The following is a 20,542-nucleotide window of genomic DNA, read 5'->3' as shown; positions in this document are numbered from 1 at the left end:
AATTATTATCTAAAATAATAATTGAAGAATAATAAAAATCACCACTGATTTCCCAATCCCCACCTCTACATCTACTGTTACTGATTTACAAGCTCTGCACTGGGTTGATTGGGTCATATCCCAAATAAAAATTGAGAGTGGAGCACCTATGTTTTTATGGTGGCTATCGGCGAACCCCATAGGTGGAGCTTATATGATTTATACAGTGAATTAAGGGTGGCGTGCACCACCTATCCCACACCTATAACCTGCCAATGGCCACCACACCCGTAAAGCTCTTCGTACATCAATAACTACCCATTGGCACCGGTGGCGCATCAATGAGCCACCAGTGGCCACCTTTAAAATGAATTCAATAAAAAATTTTCTTTAGTTTCAAATCCGATGCTTCTGCATTTACTGATATTGCATCACCCAATCACCATTCTAAGTGATACGTATGCAAATCTACCATGGCAGTACAAGTAACAATGTCAGACATGTAACAGGAACATATAATCACAGTACCATACACATACCTCGTAAGAAATCGACTTGAAGAAGTCCCTGCCTGCAGGATTCGAACTCCGGTCTCCCACACGCGAAGCAGAGCCTCTACCGTTGCGCCATCGGAGAGGCCATGGCAGTGGAGTAATTTTAAAAGATTTAACTGAAGTATTGCAAATATTAATTTCTTATAATTTGCATTTGTTACATGTTCTATGGTTTAAATTAGAGTTAGGTCAAATAATATAAATTCATTGATACCCATAGGTTATGATTAGAAATAATATGCGTTTAAAAATTACTTTTTAAAAACAACACTTCTGAACAATCCAGTGTCTTTGATGTTTCACATGATGTACAATGAATTTCTAATTCTATTTTCATATATTGAAAAAAATTATTTTTCAAAATTTTTTTGAGATATCAAAATTTTGTAAATTTTCAAAATTATTTATTCAGTCAATTGATTCATGCATTGTCTCTGACTTCATGCAATTGTGCAAAAATTTCAGATCAATTGGACAGGTCAAATTGTGTCATATATGGATTTTAAGATTTGTAGCAGACAGACAGACAAACAAACAAGAAGTGAAGTTAAAGAGAAGTGTTGTAAAATCATTGCATTTTGTTTCATTGTCATGTGAATGTGATTTATCACTCACCATCATTATCAAGTATTTCTTGAGCTAAGCGTTTCAGCCCTCTTCTCTCAAGTCTCACCACCCGCGAAGACTTAGTTACTGTAAATAGAACAGAACTTAAATAAAAAAAAACATGAATATTTATTCCTTTCTTCTAGGGAAAAATTAGAAATTATGTAGTATAGGAAGAATTTGCATATATTAGACACACTCAAGTGAAAATATAGTGAAAAGGTTTATGAAAATTTCCAATATGTATACATACACTTTACCCAACATTATCTAATTATAGTATTTAAGTTGCAATAATTTGTAAAAAAATCAATGCATCCGAACCTAACCTCACTAAAATTAGCATTTTTTATACAAATTTATTTTAACATAACCTCATGAGGTTGGTGCTGTAAATGCCTATCTGCTAATTTTTTTATAAAATCATTTTGTAAATTTTATAAGCAATGAAATTGTTTAGAATAAATTATTTTAAGTACACAAAAATTATTTTTTTAAAAGTTTACTTCAACAAATTTACATTGGCAAAAATTTGAATAATAATCTGCAGGCCTAAAAATGTCCAGTATTATATATTGTCCAATGGACTGGTAACAAAATCTCCAGTTAATCAAAAAATATGGATGTATGTATATACCTATATAAATATTTCAAGCAGGTTTCATTGAAGACCAGAGAATTTGTTTTATTCGCAATTTTCTTATTAGTTTTTTCAATATATCGAACAATATTTTTATGCATTGAGTCTGAAAAAGAGGTTCATTTAGCTTTGAGTGATAGTTTGTACATTGTTATTTATGCCTCAAAAAATATTTATTTATATTTATGCCTAATTATTTAGAATCAAATCAAAAGCGATGAAATATATTGTATATGTGTGTATTTATATATAGGTATGCTCCATAAAAAGAATTCTAAATAAATATTCAGAAAATCAAAAACAGTAGAGCTTTACCATTCTTTAGTACATTCTAATACATGCACTAACGGCTGCAGATAAAATTTAGAAACTGCCAGGTGTAGAAAGTAACCACTTTCAATGCTGCACAGTGCATACTGAGCTTTCCTGCTCAGTTCAATAGGTTAGAAGGTTCAATAAGGTTGGAAAGCACATCTTTCCAACCTTATGACTTATGAACATAAACATTGCCTGTTTGCTGTTTTGGAATAATGAGATTTCCGCCAGACAAATTATATATATCTCCCATCTTATTGTTAGTAATACAGTATGATTGAGCTGTAAGAACTCACATTTACCCAAGATACATTATCTTAGGAAGTTAAGAACCATAATATAGGGTCTACCAGACTACCGGTAGCGGTAGATGGACAGTGTAAACATAAAATTAAAGAATATTGTTTAAATAAATTGATAAAATCTTGAGCTAAATTGCCTGACCTCTTAGTGACCTGCATATGCAATATTCATTATATTGTGCATGTCTGCATGAGAATGTTTCACGGAGACAGAGACATGCTTGCAGTTATAGCCAAACATGAAATGAATGTGCAACTTGCAAGATCTCTCAGTCTCATGTATGAGTTATGAGTATACACTTATTATGTCTAAAATAGCATTATCTTCATGTTTCTAACTTTCTCAGTATTGCTTAGGCCTTAATGATTTGATAAAAAAGCTACTTTTGTACTCCCTACCTTAGCCTGTAGGCTTAGGCTTATAGGGTAGGTACTAGGTATCTAGTCTTCATATTTCCTAAAGAAAAAATTTCTATCGCAGATTAAAGAATCTTTCATAATGATAAGGTGCATGATAGCATGTAAAAGAGTAATTAATGGTTCACTGAAAAAGTCACCCCTGATTGAGCTGATTCCAAAATTCTATGCTGAATGCTGATTATGCAGTTTCACTCTCACTGTCTGTCACACTCACACAATTGTATTAGGTACCTTTATAATAAGCATACTATTCTACTCATTTCACTAAAGAGTTTACAATTTAGTAGTTTTATAAATGCCAAAATATCTGAAATAATAATTGAAGAATAATAAAGATAGCCTACCCACTGATTTCCCTATCCCCACCTCCACATCTACGGTTACTGGGTTACTGATTTACAAGCTCTGCACTGGGTTGATTGGGTCATATGGGCCGCCAAAAATCTAATGCAATATTGAGATTTCTCAATACAATTTTCCGGAAAAAATGGCAAGTAAGCAATAAATCAACTGAAAAATATTAACAAAAATAATAGCAGAGAAAAAAAATATACAGCGTTAGCTCAAATAACAAATTCGTTTGAATGTCGCCACAATTTCTACAAACGTTAGCAGAGCGGCAGCCATATTTACTGGCATAGCATATACAAATAGAAGTTTGTCCGTCGACCCATCTTTTTTTGCCATTTAAATATGTTTCCGCTCAAGAAAATTAGTATGTAACACCGGCACCGTAAACAATAGCATTATTTGCAGTTATGACAGTTTTTCGGGCCATTTTGAGGAGGTCAATTTTATTTTATCTGATCTCATTCGCCGCAACGTGGGAGGCGATCTCCCTGCATAGAGACCGTTTGGTCTCTCCGTAGGCACCGGCAGGCAAGATACCATTAGCCAAGAATGGTGTGACAAGGCGGCCGAACCTCGACTGGATGGAGGCTTTCACGGGGCGGTCCCCGAGAGGGGCAGAGGCCATGCGAAATGAGGCATGGGAGGGCTGGAGGGCGCTGGCGAGGAATTGGGCACAAGCCAGGTGCAGGTGCGCGGACAAAGGGAGGACGCTGGTCTCCTGGTGAAGATGAGCGGTCGTGGCCATTTCGAGGCAGCCGGTGGCTAATCTCAGAGCAGTGTTTTGTATTATTTGCAGGATGGCAATTGCTAGCTGTGCGTGAGGCAACAGGGTAATGCAAACTACCAGTAATGAAACCCAGCGATAGCACGCAACCTGCAAGTGGTGATTGTAGATGATGGTGATTTTAATCTTTCCACAAGTGTAATTGTTCCTTCTCTGAAGAGTAACGCAAATAAAAACTAACTGAAAAATGTAACCACATAAGTGCCTTTTCATTAAATCTTGATGTAGAAAGTTAGTTTGAATAGTTTATTTTAATTTCAGATGCACGCGAGCTACCGGCCATGGTCAAGTTGAAAGCGATCTCGGGTTCGCATCCTACTAGCTACGGTCGAATAGTTCTTCCAGCGGAGAATTAAAAAAGTGAAAGATAGGGTCGTGAATAGTATTTCTATATCTAAATAATGTAGCTCATTGCAATAAGATGGTCATATAATTTAACTGTCTCGATAAAAGATGTATAATGAAATTCGATCTTATGTAACATGATAAGAAATGTTCAGAGCTCTATTGTGATGCCATAAATTTGCTCGGAGTTGTTACCCATAACATCACTGATCGAGGGTGCGTATGCAATATACGCACCTACGTATATAACATCTTAGTTATATATTGGCATATGAATTATCACCCTTGTATTGCTTGTAGTTCTTCAGCAGCGGTGCTGACGTCCGTAGAGTTCATGCATATATGAGTTACTTCACTTTATTGTTGTTACTTTACTCAGTTTTACTTCGTGATGAATTTATAGCGGTAATTCAAGAATAATAGGGGAAATTCAGTGGCTTTTGGAAATTGAAAATGAATCATTTCTGAGAAGAGATATGTTCGGTTCAACTGCAAATTTTCTAGTGCAGTTTGACTCTGCTCACTTCCTGTTAAGGCCACTTTAAACAATGCAACATTCTAACTTTTAATACGATTCGGCTTGTCATAAGTGCAGAATCATTAGATTTACTGCATCATATTGACTGATAGGATCGGGCGAATCGAAGTAAACAAAGGTGCTGAAGGTACAGGGAAATTTATAGCATACATTTTGTATTAATCATTGTTGCGATAGGCAGTGGATTTTTTCTTTTTTATAGTTTCCTTCCTAAGACATCGATCTCGTTGCTGCACAGCAGCGCGGCTGGCGAGATGAAATGTATCGACTTTTTATTAGGCTATTTCTCCGTCGCAAAGTAACACGTTTAATATTTATTCAGTGATTGCAGCTACGTGAATTTTGGTCTTGATAACAAATATCCAAGCATTAGGTTGATTTTGTCTTGAGACGATCACTTATAAAAGCAGCATAATTGTGTATATACATTCGTTCCAGAGTTATTCAATTCGTGATTGATTCAAGTTTTACTCTTTTCAACATAGAATTAAACCCTTCCTTCTACTGACTGCACTATTGATTGCCTACCACTTCACCATATTGTGCTTCTACAATTGCAATCTATTATAGAATAGAATAGAATAGAGGTGTCGGCGTTGAAGAAATAGGCCCATGGCCTGTTGCCGATTCTTGAACTTTTCGTGACTTGATTCACAAGGGATCCGGCCTTTGGAACCCGATCTTTCTATAGCTGACGATTGATTGAGATAGCTGCTGGACTTATTGCCTGATCCGTAATTTGCTAGGAATTTTAAGACTGAACATATTGTCATACTGAAGACTGACTGAACATATTGCGGGAGATCAACAACATATTTTAGCTATCGCCGCCTATTTCGGACTTGATAGTGAGGAAACTTAAAAAATTAGGTAAAGTAAAAAAAAAGGAAATTCTAAAAACTGGTTCTTAAACTTTTATTACACAAGTTCCCACTCTTGCGTGGTAATAAAACCCAATGAGACTAGAATAACCCAAATATATAACAATCCATATACCCTATCTACTCTACAATGCACATTATAACTAAGAACCTTCCCAAAACTACAAAGAACCACCCTGATAAGGATTCGGGCCCCACTCGCTCCCGCGATCGTCGGGACCGCAGCCGCTCCCGCTCCAGATCTCCTCGGCGCTCTCGCTCCCGTTCCTTCTCTTAGGTGAGTGAAATTTAATAAACCTATTGTTCTAACTGTAATTTCTACTAGCGTTGCACCTTAACGCTCGTTGTACAAGAGACAAGATCGTGGAAAAAGCTTTTGTTGAAAACTTCAGGCGTGTTTGTAACATAGTCACCGAAGCTGTAGATGGCCTAAAAAAATTCTCACCCTGAAGACGCTCTTCGATAATATTGAATTAATTGCAATGTTTTCTATTTACTTGATTCTCGTAAATCCTAATAACAGTTGGAGATTCTCCGGTGAAAAAATGGCATCGCAAAAATGGTAAACTCTTTTTCAATCGCTTGTAAAATTCTTTATCATCATGACATTTGGTATCTTAGATGCAGCTATGAAAAATCAACTCATCGGCTTCTTCCAGACGCCTCATCAGTGTCTGCAGAGTAATAACAAACACGATGGTTCTTCTAAAATAATATTGGCCTTCAAAACTACACTAGTGCCCGTGGACATTCAAATAAACTCCACTAACTAAACCGTTAGTGGAGTTCCGTTAACACTAACAGGGTTCGGTGGTACCGAACCCTGCAAGTTCTATACATGCATTCATCGAACCCTTCGTAGGTGGAAAAATAAAATGTGTGTGTTTTTTTTTTAATTCAAGACATATGTCTATGCTTTATTACTATATACTGTATAACTGCATAAACTGTAACTTGCATCATTTGCACACAAAATCAGTTTGTTGAAAGAAAGAAACATACACAACATAAATTTCCCACGCAAATAAAAAAATTGATATTCATTGCAAATCGATGTGACTTGTTGCCTCAGTCACTGAGGCAACAAAAAAAGTCAATAATGGCAAAGCAGTGCGTGACGTCCCGTGAAACAAACCGTCGAACCCCATAAAACAACTCACGTCGAACCCCATAAAACGACTGGGCTCGATGGAACCCAGGTTAAGAACCACTGGACTAAACTAAACAGACGAGTTCACACTATACGTATGGCACCTCATAATCACTGTTCTACCGCATTTGATTGAAGTTTGTCGTGTCGTTTGCAGAGTGCTTCATTTTTTTTCAATGGCTATATTGATTGTTGCCATGCATGTATATGAATTGATGTTAATTGAGATTAGATCCACTTTATTGTACTTTTACTTAGGACGGGTGTAGTATTTTTAGCTCATTTTCTCATTTATGGAAAAAATGCACTATTGTGCTCGCCATGTCCGTCCGTCCGTCTGTCTGTCTGTCTGTCCGTCCGTCTGTCCGTGACCGCAAGTTTTCGTCGACGAGGAAATGCGCTCTCTGTCACTCACTGCAGTGAGTACTGAGTTATAATTTTTTAGTGTAGTGCAATTTGTTTGAAATTATCTAGTCTACATCTACTTTCAAGATGCACCAAAGAAATTTCGTGTGAATATAATTTTCACTTATTCGTTCATATAATAATGAAGGGGGACTTATTGCTATTCTTGAAGTTGTTTATACTATTGAAACGCATTACTGAGTATACTTTCATCTGACGTGTATTCGCATCAAAATGGGCATTGATTCACTATTACTTACTCCTTTGTTCGCATTTTTATCGTAAGTAATTCACTGCCATGATTCCTCTTATAACATTTTCATAGTGAAAGAAACAGAAACAGCTCGCTTACGTTGAATCCCAACTTAAATAAATTTTCATCTTCGTCTCCTACTATGGAAAAATAACAAACAAGATTTATGTGATTTTCATTCCCAAATTTCGATTAGTGCGAGAGTTAACAGTTACTAAATCTTAATTTAACCAATTATTAGCTAGCACACTTGATTCGATGTGCCTATTTTCTAATCGAATGAGTTGAATAGTTTTTTCGCCACCTACTCTTCACTTGCGATACTGGCAGATGAAGTTGTAGGGTTTGTCACGATTAGTGTCACTGGGCAAGTAGTCTTCGCTCCTCTGCAGTCGCGCGTAGGGATCACTCTGCCTGTTACTGATTTCAGATGACACAATCTCTATTCCATCGGGCCAGTAGAACTTCATGTCGCTGAGTCGCAGTGTCGCGTCGACCCACCAGTTTTCCACATCCGCCTTGTCTGTGGAAAAAAAATCACCATTCGTTACATTGTTATATGACCGTGAGTTTGTCTCATACGAGAGAAACTCAATCCGTTTTTGCTGGGATCGCTCGATCGTCTAGCCAATAGAAATAGATGACTGTGTTTCAGCAACATGCCTGTTCGATGTGAGAGCTGCAAAAACTTCGGTATTCATTTGAAAAATTTCATTATTGTTGGGCAGTTCCCGATAGCAATGAACGGGCTTTGAAGCCATTACTCAAAGCTGCCATTGTAAATTTTGAGAATAATGGCAGCTATCTTGTATGGACGTTACGTCGCCGTTTATTAACTTGATAAAACGATGATCGATGCTTAAAGAATTCAGCTCCTGGATAATTTCTTGGGATGTTCTGCTTCAACATCGTTGAGCCACTTGACAGTAACTTTCTCAACTCTCCAAGCAATATGTGCGTGCGCAATTTTTGGACCTCATTTCATTTGAAAACTTTATCAATGTGTTTTTTATAATGTGCTCGTAACCACTGCGATGGTACATTTGTGACCATCTTGAAATAATATTCATTGCATAAACCCATATAAAACACATTGAATTGATGAACTGAAAAAATAGCTAACCTTCATCAATTTATCACAAATCAATGATAATCCATACATCCTATAGAATGAAAATTCAATCAAAAACTTGGAAATACGATCTGTCCAGGTCAACCCTCGCTAAACTTAGTATTAGTTGTCATTCATCGATACTTATGAAAAATACGATTAGGTTTTGCGTTCATGCGGTGGTACGAGTTCACTTTTTGTTATTTTATTTCCACCACTATTATTTTAGTATGCCATACTGCAGTGTGAAGTAATCCGAAAGTGTGGCAAATCAACACTCCAAATTATATTCATATTCCTCCCAAAAAACTCGATCTCCTTCACACGGCGAGACGTCACTATGCCCTGTTCGTTGCCGTCGATGCTCTCTATCTGGTCAAACTGAATAAAGCATAGGTAATTCTAATTATTTTACACTATAATATTAAAAATAGCTGTGTTGTGAAGTGGATACGGGACTGAGCAATGCTAAGCAACTATAGGCAGGATGTGACTTGACCGCAAAGTTAGGGAAGAAAACCGTGAAACCGAGGGTTTGTTTATAGTTTGAAATGGTGGGGGTTCCTGACCCTTGTGGAACTTGAAACTGTCGCGGCGTTCCGTAGTAGGCTATATGTGTGCGCGACGCCCTGCTATATAATCACCTTAAAAATGGCGCCAAAGGTTGTTCTACTGCGGTGACCGTCACGTCATTATGGTCCGCAGCTATCTCCGCAACGGCTTCGGCCGTTGGGCGGCAGGTCGCGAAATAACGGCCGCGCGAAACGTCAAGTCATCCATACCTCTGCGATTCAGCTACAACAACGTCAAGAATTAACACGAATTGGCCACGACTTCTTCATATATGTACAGTAAATATCATTGCTATGGCTGTGACTCAGCCGTGATACAACGCAAGAAGCCCCGAGCTGTCCAACGATTATAACACCGCGGCAAACGTGGAGATTCAAGTACAGATCACTGCGCAGAAATTCTTATCGGTACGGTCACATTCACCATCAGCAGCAGTATGGCAACGAATTTGGGCTAATTTCATGGATTATGAAGACGAACGCTACCTTCTGAACAAAAACAACTTCAAAGTTCTAACTTCACGAGTGATTTGAATTGTAATCTATACACACATACTGACTAAGCGGTTTTAGTGTCTAGTGACGTTTAATCCTGTGTTATTAGTGCTGTCAAAAACGTGTGGCACAATCTTCGACTAGGTTATACTTAGGCTAAATTCAACCATTTCATGTCCTTGTATATTAATTATGATATTGATTACATTTAATTGATGTTACTCATCTCGTCGCACGCCAAGTTTCCATGTTTAGCTTTTACGTTAAGCAAGAAGCGCAGACGTTGGACACAAATTTAACTCTTACGGCGAACCTACCTGTATTTCTTACAAAATTTATTTCTATAACGCTTATCTGCATGGTGCGTGACTTAGTCATGACATGCGAAAAAATAGGGTTAACACGTTTGTGCGACACAACCCTTCGTTGGGTTGAGTTTTTTTTCTGGACAAATTCTGCAATTTAGTTTTTATTCAATTGCGTTTGTCGACAAAAATTTATGACGGCAGTTTTAACTCGTTAAATTTTAAAATGTACGGAAAAGAGGAAAATTTAATTTTTGCACCGGAACGTACAAATTTACCAGCATATCTTGAATTATTGGCATTTTTATATGCGAATTTGGCCGTTTTTAGACCATCTGGCAGGGTGGGTCACGAAACTTCATTCACAACTTCGTTGTAAATAAAGTTTACAACGTGTTAAAAATAAAGTTCACAACGGAATGTGCACCACAATAGGATGAATTGTTCATCTGTGCGATTAATTCGTAATAACTATCACGATTACTACTGTAATGAATGATGGGCTCTGGCAATTTACTTACTTTTCTTGATGTAGTCCACAAGATCGTTCATCTGAGTAGCAGAGGACGGGAAGGCGAGCACGCTGCCCGTCGGGCACGAGCTTTTCGCCTTATCGAAGTTGGCCGTCACGGAAGAGAAGAAGTAGCAGAAGCCGCCCACCTCTTCGAAGCCAGGCTTGCACACTGACGGGTGTAGTTCGATAAATAAACAATTATGTAGGAGGTAATCGTAAATTGCATGAAAAATGTAACACGTTGGCATGTTATGTCGCATGCAACTGTAAATTAAACGTAATTAGGTGTTGTACTTGGGTCACTACTGAAAAATCCCTTCGGCACTTCTAATGGCGAAATTTTGGGACATATTTTTACTGCGCTCATGCAGCACTTTTTCCTCGCATAACGTTGTCTAATTGTGACCAAACTTGACCTTATTAACAACAAAACTATTCATTCACAATACGCTCCTGCGAACGTTCAAAGAATTTTTTGATCGGCTTTGTATGCTAGTATTACGATAATGTTTTTCCTTCTTGCCAAACTTAATACCCTTTCGTGACAGAAAGGACTTCTCAATCACAAACCATTAAGTACGAATAGCAGTGACGACGGTAAATGTATCCGAGACGAATGAATTAATTTTGTAAAAAATAGAAATGAAACAATGAAGACAGAAAATATTCCGTTAATGTTCGCAGGAGTGTATTGTGAATAAATAGTTTCGTTAGTAAGTAGGTCAAGAGCGGTCTTGATTGGACGAAGTTATGCATGGAAAGTGTGTAGAATGAGCCCTACTAAAATTCCTTGAAAAAAACTTATCCCTAAACTTTTGAAGTAGTTACTGACAGTACCCATGTTGGAACTATCTACAGTGACTGCAGATAGCGTGTGACTGAGACTACACTCCTTGTAAATGCAAAACGCTTGCCTCGACCGATGGCGTAATTTCAGGAGAACCGAAACCACACACATGTTTCAGCATTGTAATTTATTCGTAAATGAAGTTTGTTACCTCAAACCTTTTTTCTTCGGGTCATCATAACGAGCGAATCTCTCTCCTAAGAAAAGCTTAAATCATTGCGCGAAAGACTTTTTCATGCACAATGTCGTTCTGAAGATGAGTGGCCTGGAGACAAAATGTGACAAAACATTTGTATACCTTTGTTCTTCATGAAAGTGATGAAGGCCGAGTCCGTGATGAGGAGGGTTGTCAACACCGAGGCGCTGCTGCTGAAGTAACACTTGGACACGGAGGCCGCCTGAGTGATGGACACCGCCAGGCACCGCGTGTCCACGAAGCACCGATTCCGGCACACGCCTAAAGCAGCGTGGATATAAAGCCGGATCATTGCAACTCTGTCATTGCAAAGCGCATCGGAGAAAAATATATGGACATTTTGGCAATTGTTGAAATTGGTTAATAATTTGGCTATCGGCTCCACTCCTATCACGCTGTTTCATGTATTCGTCGTACAGCGATCTAGGGTATCTATGTTACTTGAGTTTGCACAGCAAAATATGATAAAAGTAAACATTTCATGACGTACAAAAGCAATTGTGAAGACGAAATTTTTTGGTCAACACTAACTGCAGCCCATATTTATTGAGCTTATAGCAGTAAAAAATGGAAAGGCAATTATCCGTAGTATTATGCTCCCAGTTTAATACATACATGTATATGTTGATAGATTTGTTTTAGCATCGTTTGGCATTCATCCGTTATGTTAGAATATCGCTTGAAAAATAACCAGAGGAGCTGCAGAAATATATTTGTATTAAAGTATTTATCAGAAGGCTTCTTGCGCTGTATCAATGTATCACGAGACGCAAACATCTGTGGATCATAGATCCAGTTAGTAATGTAAGTATAATATTACTCCAAAAATATTTACTTTACGATACAAAAAAGTGAAATATTGAAATTTTTTGAGCCTCTGCATTAAGACGTCATTTTGGTTACTCACATGCGCTAGATGCCTCCAAGTAAGACGTGTACCGTTCGATCTTTGCGTCGGTGAAGAGCGTCATTGCGCTCGCCTGAACTGCGCTGAAACTGCTCGCCAAACTGGCTAAGCAGAACACGCCGGAGAAGAGCATGCCGTGTGTTCTGAAAATCGACAGTTCTCACTCGTACTTGTTATAGATACGCTTCATGAAATTTAGTAAGAATTTGCCATTATCTTTTAAGCGATAAATTTTCTTACGATAGCAAATCCCCACATTGCGTCGATACCGCATTGCTGGAATTTATTCATTGAAAAAGCTTTCCTATAAGACGACACATATGTCACCTAGATCACAGTGCAGCCTGAAATTAAAGGCGTTATACAAATCTGTCTAATGGGGTTTATGAGCTTCCTACATAGATAAAAAAAAATTTCGAATGCGTTATAATATAAATGCGCAGCTGACCGTATGAGGGTTAAAGGTAATTATAATGCTTACACAAACTGCCTTATTTCCATCATAAGGCCAGAGTATAATACAACAATAACATTAATTTAATGAGGCAGATTTATGTTTATATTTTTTTTATGATAAGCTGCAGCGCTGAGCTATGCAAAATTATAGTATTCTATATGAGAGACTCTGAGATATTATTATTATAAATTTATAGCAAAAGATTTATTCCTGCTGTAAAACATTATACCAAGTTAATGAGGGGATTTATATTTCAACGGGCATTTCAGGGGAAAATGATTCAAATTGCATTATGAAGGAATGACATCATAGATTTTTCTTCGTATTTTGTCGACTTTCTTATATTGCATATGCATATTACAGCAATGATAAGCGATCGTTTAAAATTTATATATTTTCTCCATCACATCGAATATTACAATGGTTCAAGGAAGTAGACAGCGAAAACTCACAGAAATGCATGATTTTCGAACCTTTATATAATGATATACCATTCAAGCGCAGTTTCTCGACATGAGCGCCTATATAAAACGCTCCAACCCAAACAATCATTAAGGCCGAAAGAAATTTTCATAAAATTCATCCAACAATTAATAAATGCATTCAGTGTGACGACCTAAACTTCACAATTCGTTACGTTGATAAAAAAATTCTCTTAATATTGACAGTCATTTCGGATAACTTTTACTCCGAATTTTCTTCTTTCAAGGACAGACATTATTTTTTACTTATTTTTACGGGTAATTTCTTATTGAATAGCAGAATTTTTCATTCAGTTTTTTTCTGATTTAACTCTTTGAACGACCAATTTATGATAAACTAGGGAACAAATTTCTGATAATCGCTTAAATTTAAGATTTTTATGCAACCGAAGCTTAGTATTAATAGAAGAAGTTTCATGCTGTTAAGATCATGAATGAAAGCACGATTATTCGAAGTGTGATTGAAGGAACACATTTGAATAAATACTTTCGCTCGATAAGCCCTTATGATACAGGATTTCTCATAAGCTTTCATCACGGAGAATTTTAAGTAAATTCTTAAACAAAACTTTGTCATCGTTTCTCTAAATTAATTTCTTACAGACACCGTGACATTGCTAAGCTGCCAGTTATAGTCGCGCTCTCATTTTAGTACTTCTTTACGAAAGGAATAATTGAATAATTCAGTATTTCATTTGTCGTGCCTTCCTGGTTAATTTATTTTAGATTACCCATTTAGCGAGAAGATAATTTGGTTATTGAAAATAATCTATGAACTATAATAACTCCAGCTCAGGGTATACTATCAAGCTCGATGGCAATGGTGCGCAATTAACATGAGTAGCGAATATGGCCCATAATTTACACGGAAATTCAAATGACATATCTAATATCCGTCGAGTAACATGGAATACATCATTATATGTTGATAGAAACTACCGTCTGTCACGTGTATGCTGGTCTTATCTTCTCATATGGAACTAAGTTGGAATAATCTTCAATCGTATACGTGAGTGATGTCGCCCGTGTAAACTCGGGGTTTTGCCAGACGTGCTGAGTGACGCTCACGGCTTGGAAAATACGAAGGTTTTGCTTTGTTAAATCAGTTACGTCCTCAGAAATCCACATGGTCATGCCTTGTTACAACACATGCGGATGAAAAAAAATATTGCTTTAAAATATTGGATCGCATGATGCTTTATTCGAGTCTGCTTGAAAAATATTGGTGACGACTAAGGTTGAGTAACAAATGTTGTGTTTCATGGGTAAATTTTTTGCGTTGTTCCAAGTTTGGTGGTCTAAGTGTGTGAATGTAAAGTTTTATCAATTTTTATTGTAAATTATATTCATTTCGTGCAATCACGTCCGCGGTTTATGTGAATGAAAGGTAGTTGCGCGTCAGCAGCACTCATACGACAAGGCTTTCAATGCATAGCACAAAAAAAATCAATAATTGATGCAGTTCACATGAGTTTTGAAAATCCGGCAGTGGGAAGTTTTAAACGAAAATTATTAAACTCTACTACATTACATCAAGTTTCCAGCGATTAAATAGACTAATGTAAAATTTAATAAAGACTGCACGAGAATACGTGTGTATCGTCGAATAACTCATCCGAGTGGATGTGTAGCAAGCTTCAAGATATAAGTTGTCAAATACTATCATGTAAGGAAGGATTCAGAATTAGCATTGAATTAAGTAAATCGAGTGACATAAAACTTCATTTAAATTTAGGCATTCAAGGAAGAAGAAATCATGGGAATACATACCAAGTTAGTGGCGTAAGATAAATGAGCTTACCCAGGGGTTAAAAATTTCTCGAAAATTTAACAGCTAAATATATATACGTTCTATTTCTCGATAACTGAATACACCGCTTTTCACCGACAACCAGTTGAACTTGCCAGGCGCTCCCCTGGAATCCGACTGTGCTACCAAGAGAAACTCAACACCTTAACGAACTACTATTTCTTTATTTAAAAACTCAAACTTTAAGCTCAATCTTCTTCAACAGCAATGAACTTCTAATCAAATTCATCGACAAAAATCTGAGAGGAGAACAGTTTTATCCTGGCTGTATAGAGGCAACACTCGTAAGCTGTCTATTCTTGATGTTTTTCGCATTTAAAGCTTCACAAATTGGTTGAGTAAATATTGGCTACATTTTTTATTGTGTATTTGAAACGAAATCTACATAAATATCCATCATTCACTTATCGCTTTTACACGAAAAATTACGATCGCGTGCATTTGAACTGTTCCAGAGCCGCACAACTCCGAAGAAACTTTGATTAGTCGACACATGATTGGTCAAGAAAAACCATTGGTTTGAAAGTTAAGCGAATTGAAAATGTTTTATGCTAGTGAAGTTCCAATTTTGATCGGAGAGTTTGATTAACTTTCGGTTATAAACGACGGGCATCGTTGTTCAGGGACGAATATTTAACCAGTGAGCTGCATAGACCTAATCTAATACCCAACATGCTCTGCCTACGAGTCACCATTGATTTGAGTGCTCAAATATGCAATGATTGCCGGAATAGATGCACAGAATAAAAAATAATTAAATCCGAAAATGAATAATTGCACGAAATACTATGCTCTATAGTCTATAGCATAGAAGAATAAAAAATACCTTTTTTATAGAAGTTTTTTTCTTAGATTCATATAATAGGAAAAGTACCTTTTTAACGCGTACGTACGAAAAGTAACTTTTTAACGCGTACAAATCTTCAACAATCAATCCGCCTTTATTCTGGAGGACGTTTAATTTTAATATGGCAATGATTCATTTGGAAAAAAACATTTGAAACGTCGTTGAATATATTATACAAAATTATTGAGACCTACCTTTTGATCTATTAATATGTTATCTGAAGAATTTTTTGGCTCTTTGAAAATTTGAACATAATGCATTCTCTGGTCATTAATTGCACGTGATTAAATGAAATTGAATATATTCCAAGCGTGAATATAAAAAGAATCTCTCTTTGATACATTTATTTTACGGCTTTATAGTCGGCACGCCAGCTTCTAGCTTTCTAGCTGGCAGTAACTACAGATATGTCAAAGTTGATCTTGGGTTGGAATTATTGACATATTTCCTCGATCCAGTCTTGAAAATGATCCCTGACTGAAGTTTTGGGCTTGAGTACATACGGTACTGTGGCACGCGAACACTAATTACGAGTGGTAGCGCTGATACTGTGGTAAGGTCACTAATTTACATTCCTATGAACATTACTACTGCTGCACCTAAAACAGGTCACTAGTACTGCATCTACCACTCCAAAGCTGGTCACTAGTATTGCACCTTCCCTCCTCAGCAGGACACTAGCATTGCACCTTCCCTCCTCAGCAGGACACTANCCAGCCTTAATATAATAAAAATATTTGAAATATAATCCATAATATTATTATATATTTATTAGTTCTCCAATAATTGGTGTTTACAAGTAAAAGTTTGACAGAACGCAAATTTTAAAACTTTCTCACAATGGAGATGGAGCAGCGCTGGTGAGTTAGCTCCATAGAAATATGGAGCTAAACCAAATATCTTCAACAATCAAGCCAGTTGTGCTCCCTATCCAGGGATGCATGAAATAGGTCAATAATACATGGCATAATCACATTACAGCACAACAAAATTTTCTATCATTGTTGGCCAAAGTTCTACTCAAAAGCCCATCCCCTTCTGACGGCAAAATTTTTTAAAATATCCGAGCATATATGAAACTATAATGACTGAAAGTTTCTGACAATTTACGCACTTTTCTCTATGCATGCTACAAGATCAACCGAGTAGCAAAGGACGGGAAGTCGAGCACGCTGCCCACTGGGCACGAGCTGTTTGACGTATTGAAGTTGGCAAGCGAGGTAGAGAAGAGGTAGCAGAAACCGCTTACATCTTCTATAAGCTTTGCCAGCACACTGCGATTGGAGATCTAAAATCAATTATTTTATTAGAAACACTTACTATCAGCGAAAAATATCCCATGTTGACAACTTATAATGTACTCAATTGAAAGTTGCAATCAAGCTGACATTGTTGACATTGTACATACACCTCTACAAAAGCTTCCAATTATTGACCAAACCACACTCGATATATGATGCAGAGCGTGTGTTGTGAACTAAAGCTTAATTTCAGGATAAAAAATCACCTGAAAAAAGAAACTCTGTTAGAAAAAGGGTTGAAATTGTATCGTGAATGAAGTTTGTTAATTTAAATTTCGTTCAAGTTTTTTTAAGGGGTATCGTGAATTAACGAGTCAAGTTCTCGTCGAGGTGAATTCAGAATTAAGACGAAATTCATCTTTGGTTTATTGAATCTCGCAAGATATTATACATTTGTCTAAAGGCGTTCTGAAGAAAAGTGGTCCGAACTTGAAATTTCAAAAATCTTGAACACCTTTGATACTGATGAAGGTGATGGAGGCCGAGTCTGTGATGAGTAATGTGGCGAGCACCGAGGCGTTGCTGCTGAAGTTACACTTGGACACGGAGGCCGCCTGAGTGATGGACACCGCCAGGCACCGCATATCACCGCCGTCTGATATAAAACCGCCGCCGATATAAAAATTTTCATTGCCGTCTGATATAAAAAAATGATAGTAGCTGAAAATGTTCGTGCTGCAATTCCATTTCTCTTTACAATGTCCAAATCATCAATGTTAAAAGTTAACCCGGAACTGGCTATGTCAGGAAATATAGCATTCACCATGTTATTTGTTATTTTCAACCGATGTTCATTTCTTCACGGAGTGGAAGAATTTGCTTATTATGCAACCATGCAACTCGAGTTGGCTATTTGTGGTCCTCTGCATATCGGAGTGATGTGAAACAAGTGTTGAAACAATGATGCTGCTTAGGCCGACTTGCAAATTACTATAAAAATTCAAATATCATTCGAATCGACTCTATAAAACTACATAAAGTGGAGTTTAAAATACATCAAACTTCAGTTACTTGGTGATTCTTTTATTAAATTTGCACACAGTGATATTTATTACAATATCAAATAATTTCCGTACCGTTAGTGTCAGTTTAGCCTGATAATTGCGAGGGAAGTGATAAAATATCTGTGTTGATCAATTCTTATCTGCGGTTCTTAATGAAGCCTATCCTGGAAAACAATTTTTTTCAAAATTCAAATAGCATGAATAGTAACAGACCCATGAGTCATCATTATTATAACTGAATACAGATCCAAAACAAGAAACTTGATTGTGTACTATCAGCGTGTCATTCTGTATGAAAAGGTCACCTAAACTTTTCAATATAACTTCCCGAATGTCGATGGAGAAAGAAGTAGGATAATACCTCATTAATTTTGCAACGAATATTGGCATGAAATTTAGAAAATGAAATTTTCTTAGGGTCTATGGGATCAATATAAATGTTGGTACGTACTTGGGTGATTAGTAGGTAATTTCATATACATCCGCTAATTAGTCCAAATTAGATATATAAGTATTTTGAATAATAATTATTATTAAACACCATTATAATTAAAGTTGGAGATAAATTAATAACATTACCAATTCTGATCAACTTTGCTTTCTGGCCTCTGACCTTGTGTATTTATTTCATGCAAAATTTAATAGAATAAATTTCAACCATGTATAAAGCGATCTCCGTCGTAATTGCAGCCATAAAGATGATAATCGAGTCATGATTAAACTAATTCACCAAAAGTCATTATGTAACACCTCAATCAAATTTTAAGATTCATCTGAATTGCGCTTGCTCGGTTCTAGCATGTTACATTTTACCACGTTCACCTGGTAATGTAAACATTATGAGCTGTGAGAAAGAGTCTTTCACACAGTGCACTACTGGTAATAAGTGGAGTTTTTACCATACACTGCAGGTTATTTGTGAAGTTTAACAATGCACTGCTGATTTTTCGTGAAGTTAAACACTACACTGCAGGTTATTCGGGAAGTCAAACAATGCACTGCAGGTTATTTGTGAAGTTGAGCAATTAACAGCGGGTTATTTGTAAAGTTAAACAATGCACTGCAGGTCATTTTTGAAGTTAAACACTGCACTGCATGTTTTTCGTGAAATTAAACAATGCACTGCAGGTTATTCGTGATGTTGAACAAAGAAATGCAGGTTATTCGTGAAGCAAACAAGGCACTGAAAGTTATATGTGAAGTTGAGCAATGCACTGCAGGTCATTTGTGAAGTTAAGCATACACTGGAGGTTATATGCGTAGTTTAAGCAATGCACTGCTGGTAATTTGTGAAGTGGTAACAATGCATTGCAGTTCATTTCAGTGGTTCGAACATGCACTGCTGCTTATTTGTGCAGTTCGAACATAAAAAAATGTTTTTACTTTAAAAAATACCGTTTACTACTGGTAATTTTTTTCAGTTCAAACATTGGTAAAGAATGGCCGACTTTTAAGAATGCAATCAATGCAATGTGTTATTTGAACAAAGGTACAGAATAACTGACTTCAAATAATACACAACTGGTAATTTGTGCAGTTTGAAAAGTGGAACAAGATTCTCGACTAAGGACAATTCTCTACTGATAATAAGTTCAGTTGGATAACAAAAACCGAATAGTCAATTTTGAATAATGTACTACTTATATTTTAAGCCGCTTGCACACTACTGGCAATTTAGGTAGTTCGAACATAAAAAGAAGAACTCCTGTTAATTTGTGTTTTTAAGTATTTAAAGAGAGTTTTAGACTGTAGTCGAATTTTTATTACCTTAGTGCCAACATTGAAACAGAATTTCTGACGTGTTTCTGATTTTAGCTTTGAACTCGTTCAAAACCAAGGCATCGGGTTTGTAGGCTGAAGTGTTTGTCCTATCATTTTGACTTTTCCCATCGTCAAAGAAATAAGGTTGTTAAATAGAAGACCATTCATGCGCGGTGCACATTGGTTCTCGACATTGCGGAATTTTCCCAAAAAACAATTGCAGGCAAGTGGGTTTACGTTTACAATATTTTCATGTGACTGTTGCGTTGGAAATTCATAGAGCGGGATAATTTTACCTATCGTAATATATGCGCGAGCGGAATGTCGATCAATTGGTTTCACCAGTACAATAAGTACAGTGAAGAACTCAAGCTTACATTTGTACTGTAAAACGAAAAGGAAAGTGTTCG

At 36.7% G+C, this 20,542-nt stretch overlaps 1 protein-coding gene across 1 annotated transcript; it reads right to left on the bottom strand.

The window, feature by feature from the left end:
• Positions 1–7,356: 7,356 nt before the first annotated feature.
• On the bottom strand, positions 7,357–17,951 carry LOC108674503. The gene is made up of 6 exons (XM_018162461.2): positions 17,820–17,951; positions 17,209–17,354; positions 12,471–12,613; positions 11,666–11,824; positions 10,528–10,689; positions 7,357–8,046 (listed from the first exon to the last, which is right to left on the bottom strand). The coding sequence occupies exons 1-6, from the start codon at positions 17,949–17,951 to the stop codon at positions 7,835–7,837; spliced, it is 954 nt and encodes a 317-aa protein (XP_018017950.1). The 3' UTR covers positions 7,357–7,834.
• Between the last annotated feature and the right edge of the window lie 2,591 nt (positions 17,952–20,542).

Source organism: Hyalella azteca, unplaced genomic scaffold (assembly GCF_000764305.2).
Source record: "Hyalella azteca isolate HAZT.00-mixed unplaced genomic scaffold, Hazt_2.0.2 contig3342, whole genome shotgun sequence".
NCBI lineage: Eukaryota > Metazoa > Arthropoda > Malacostraca > Amphipoda > Hyalellidae > Hyalella > Hyalella azteca.
Note: the sequence above shows the minus strand (reverse complement) of the source record. Positions and strands in the feature narration are given on the sequence as shown.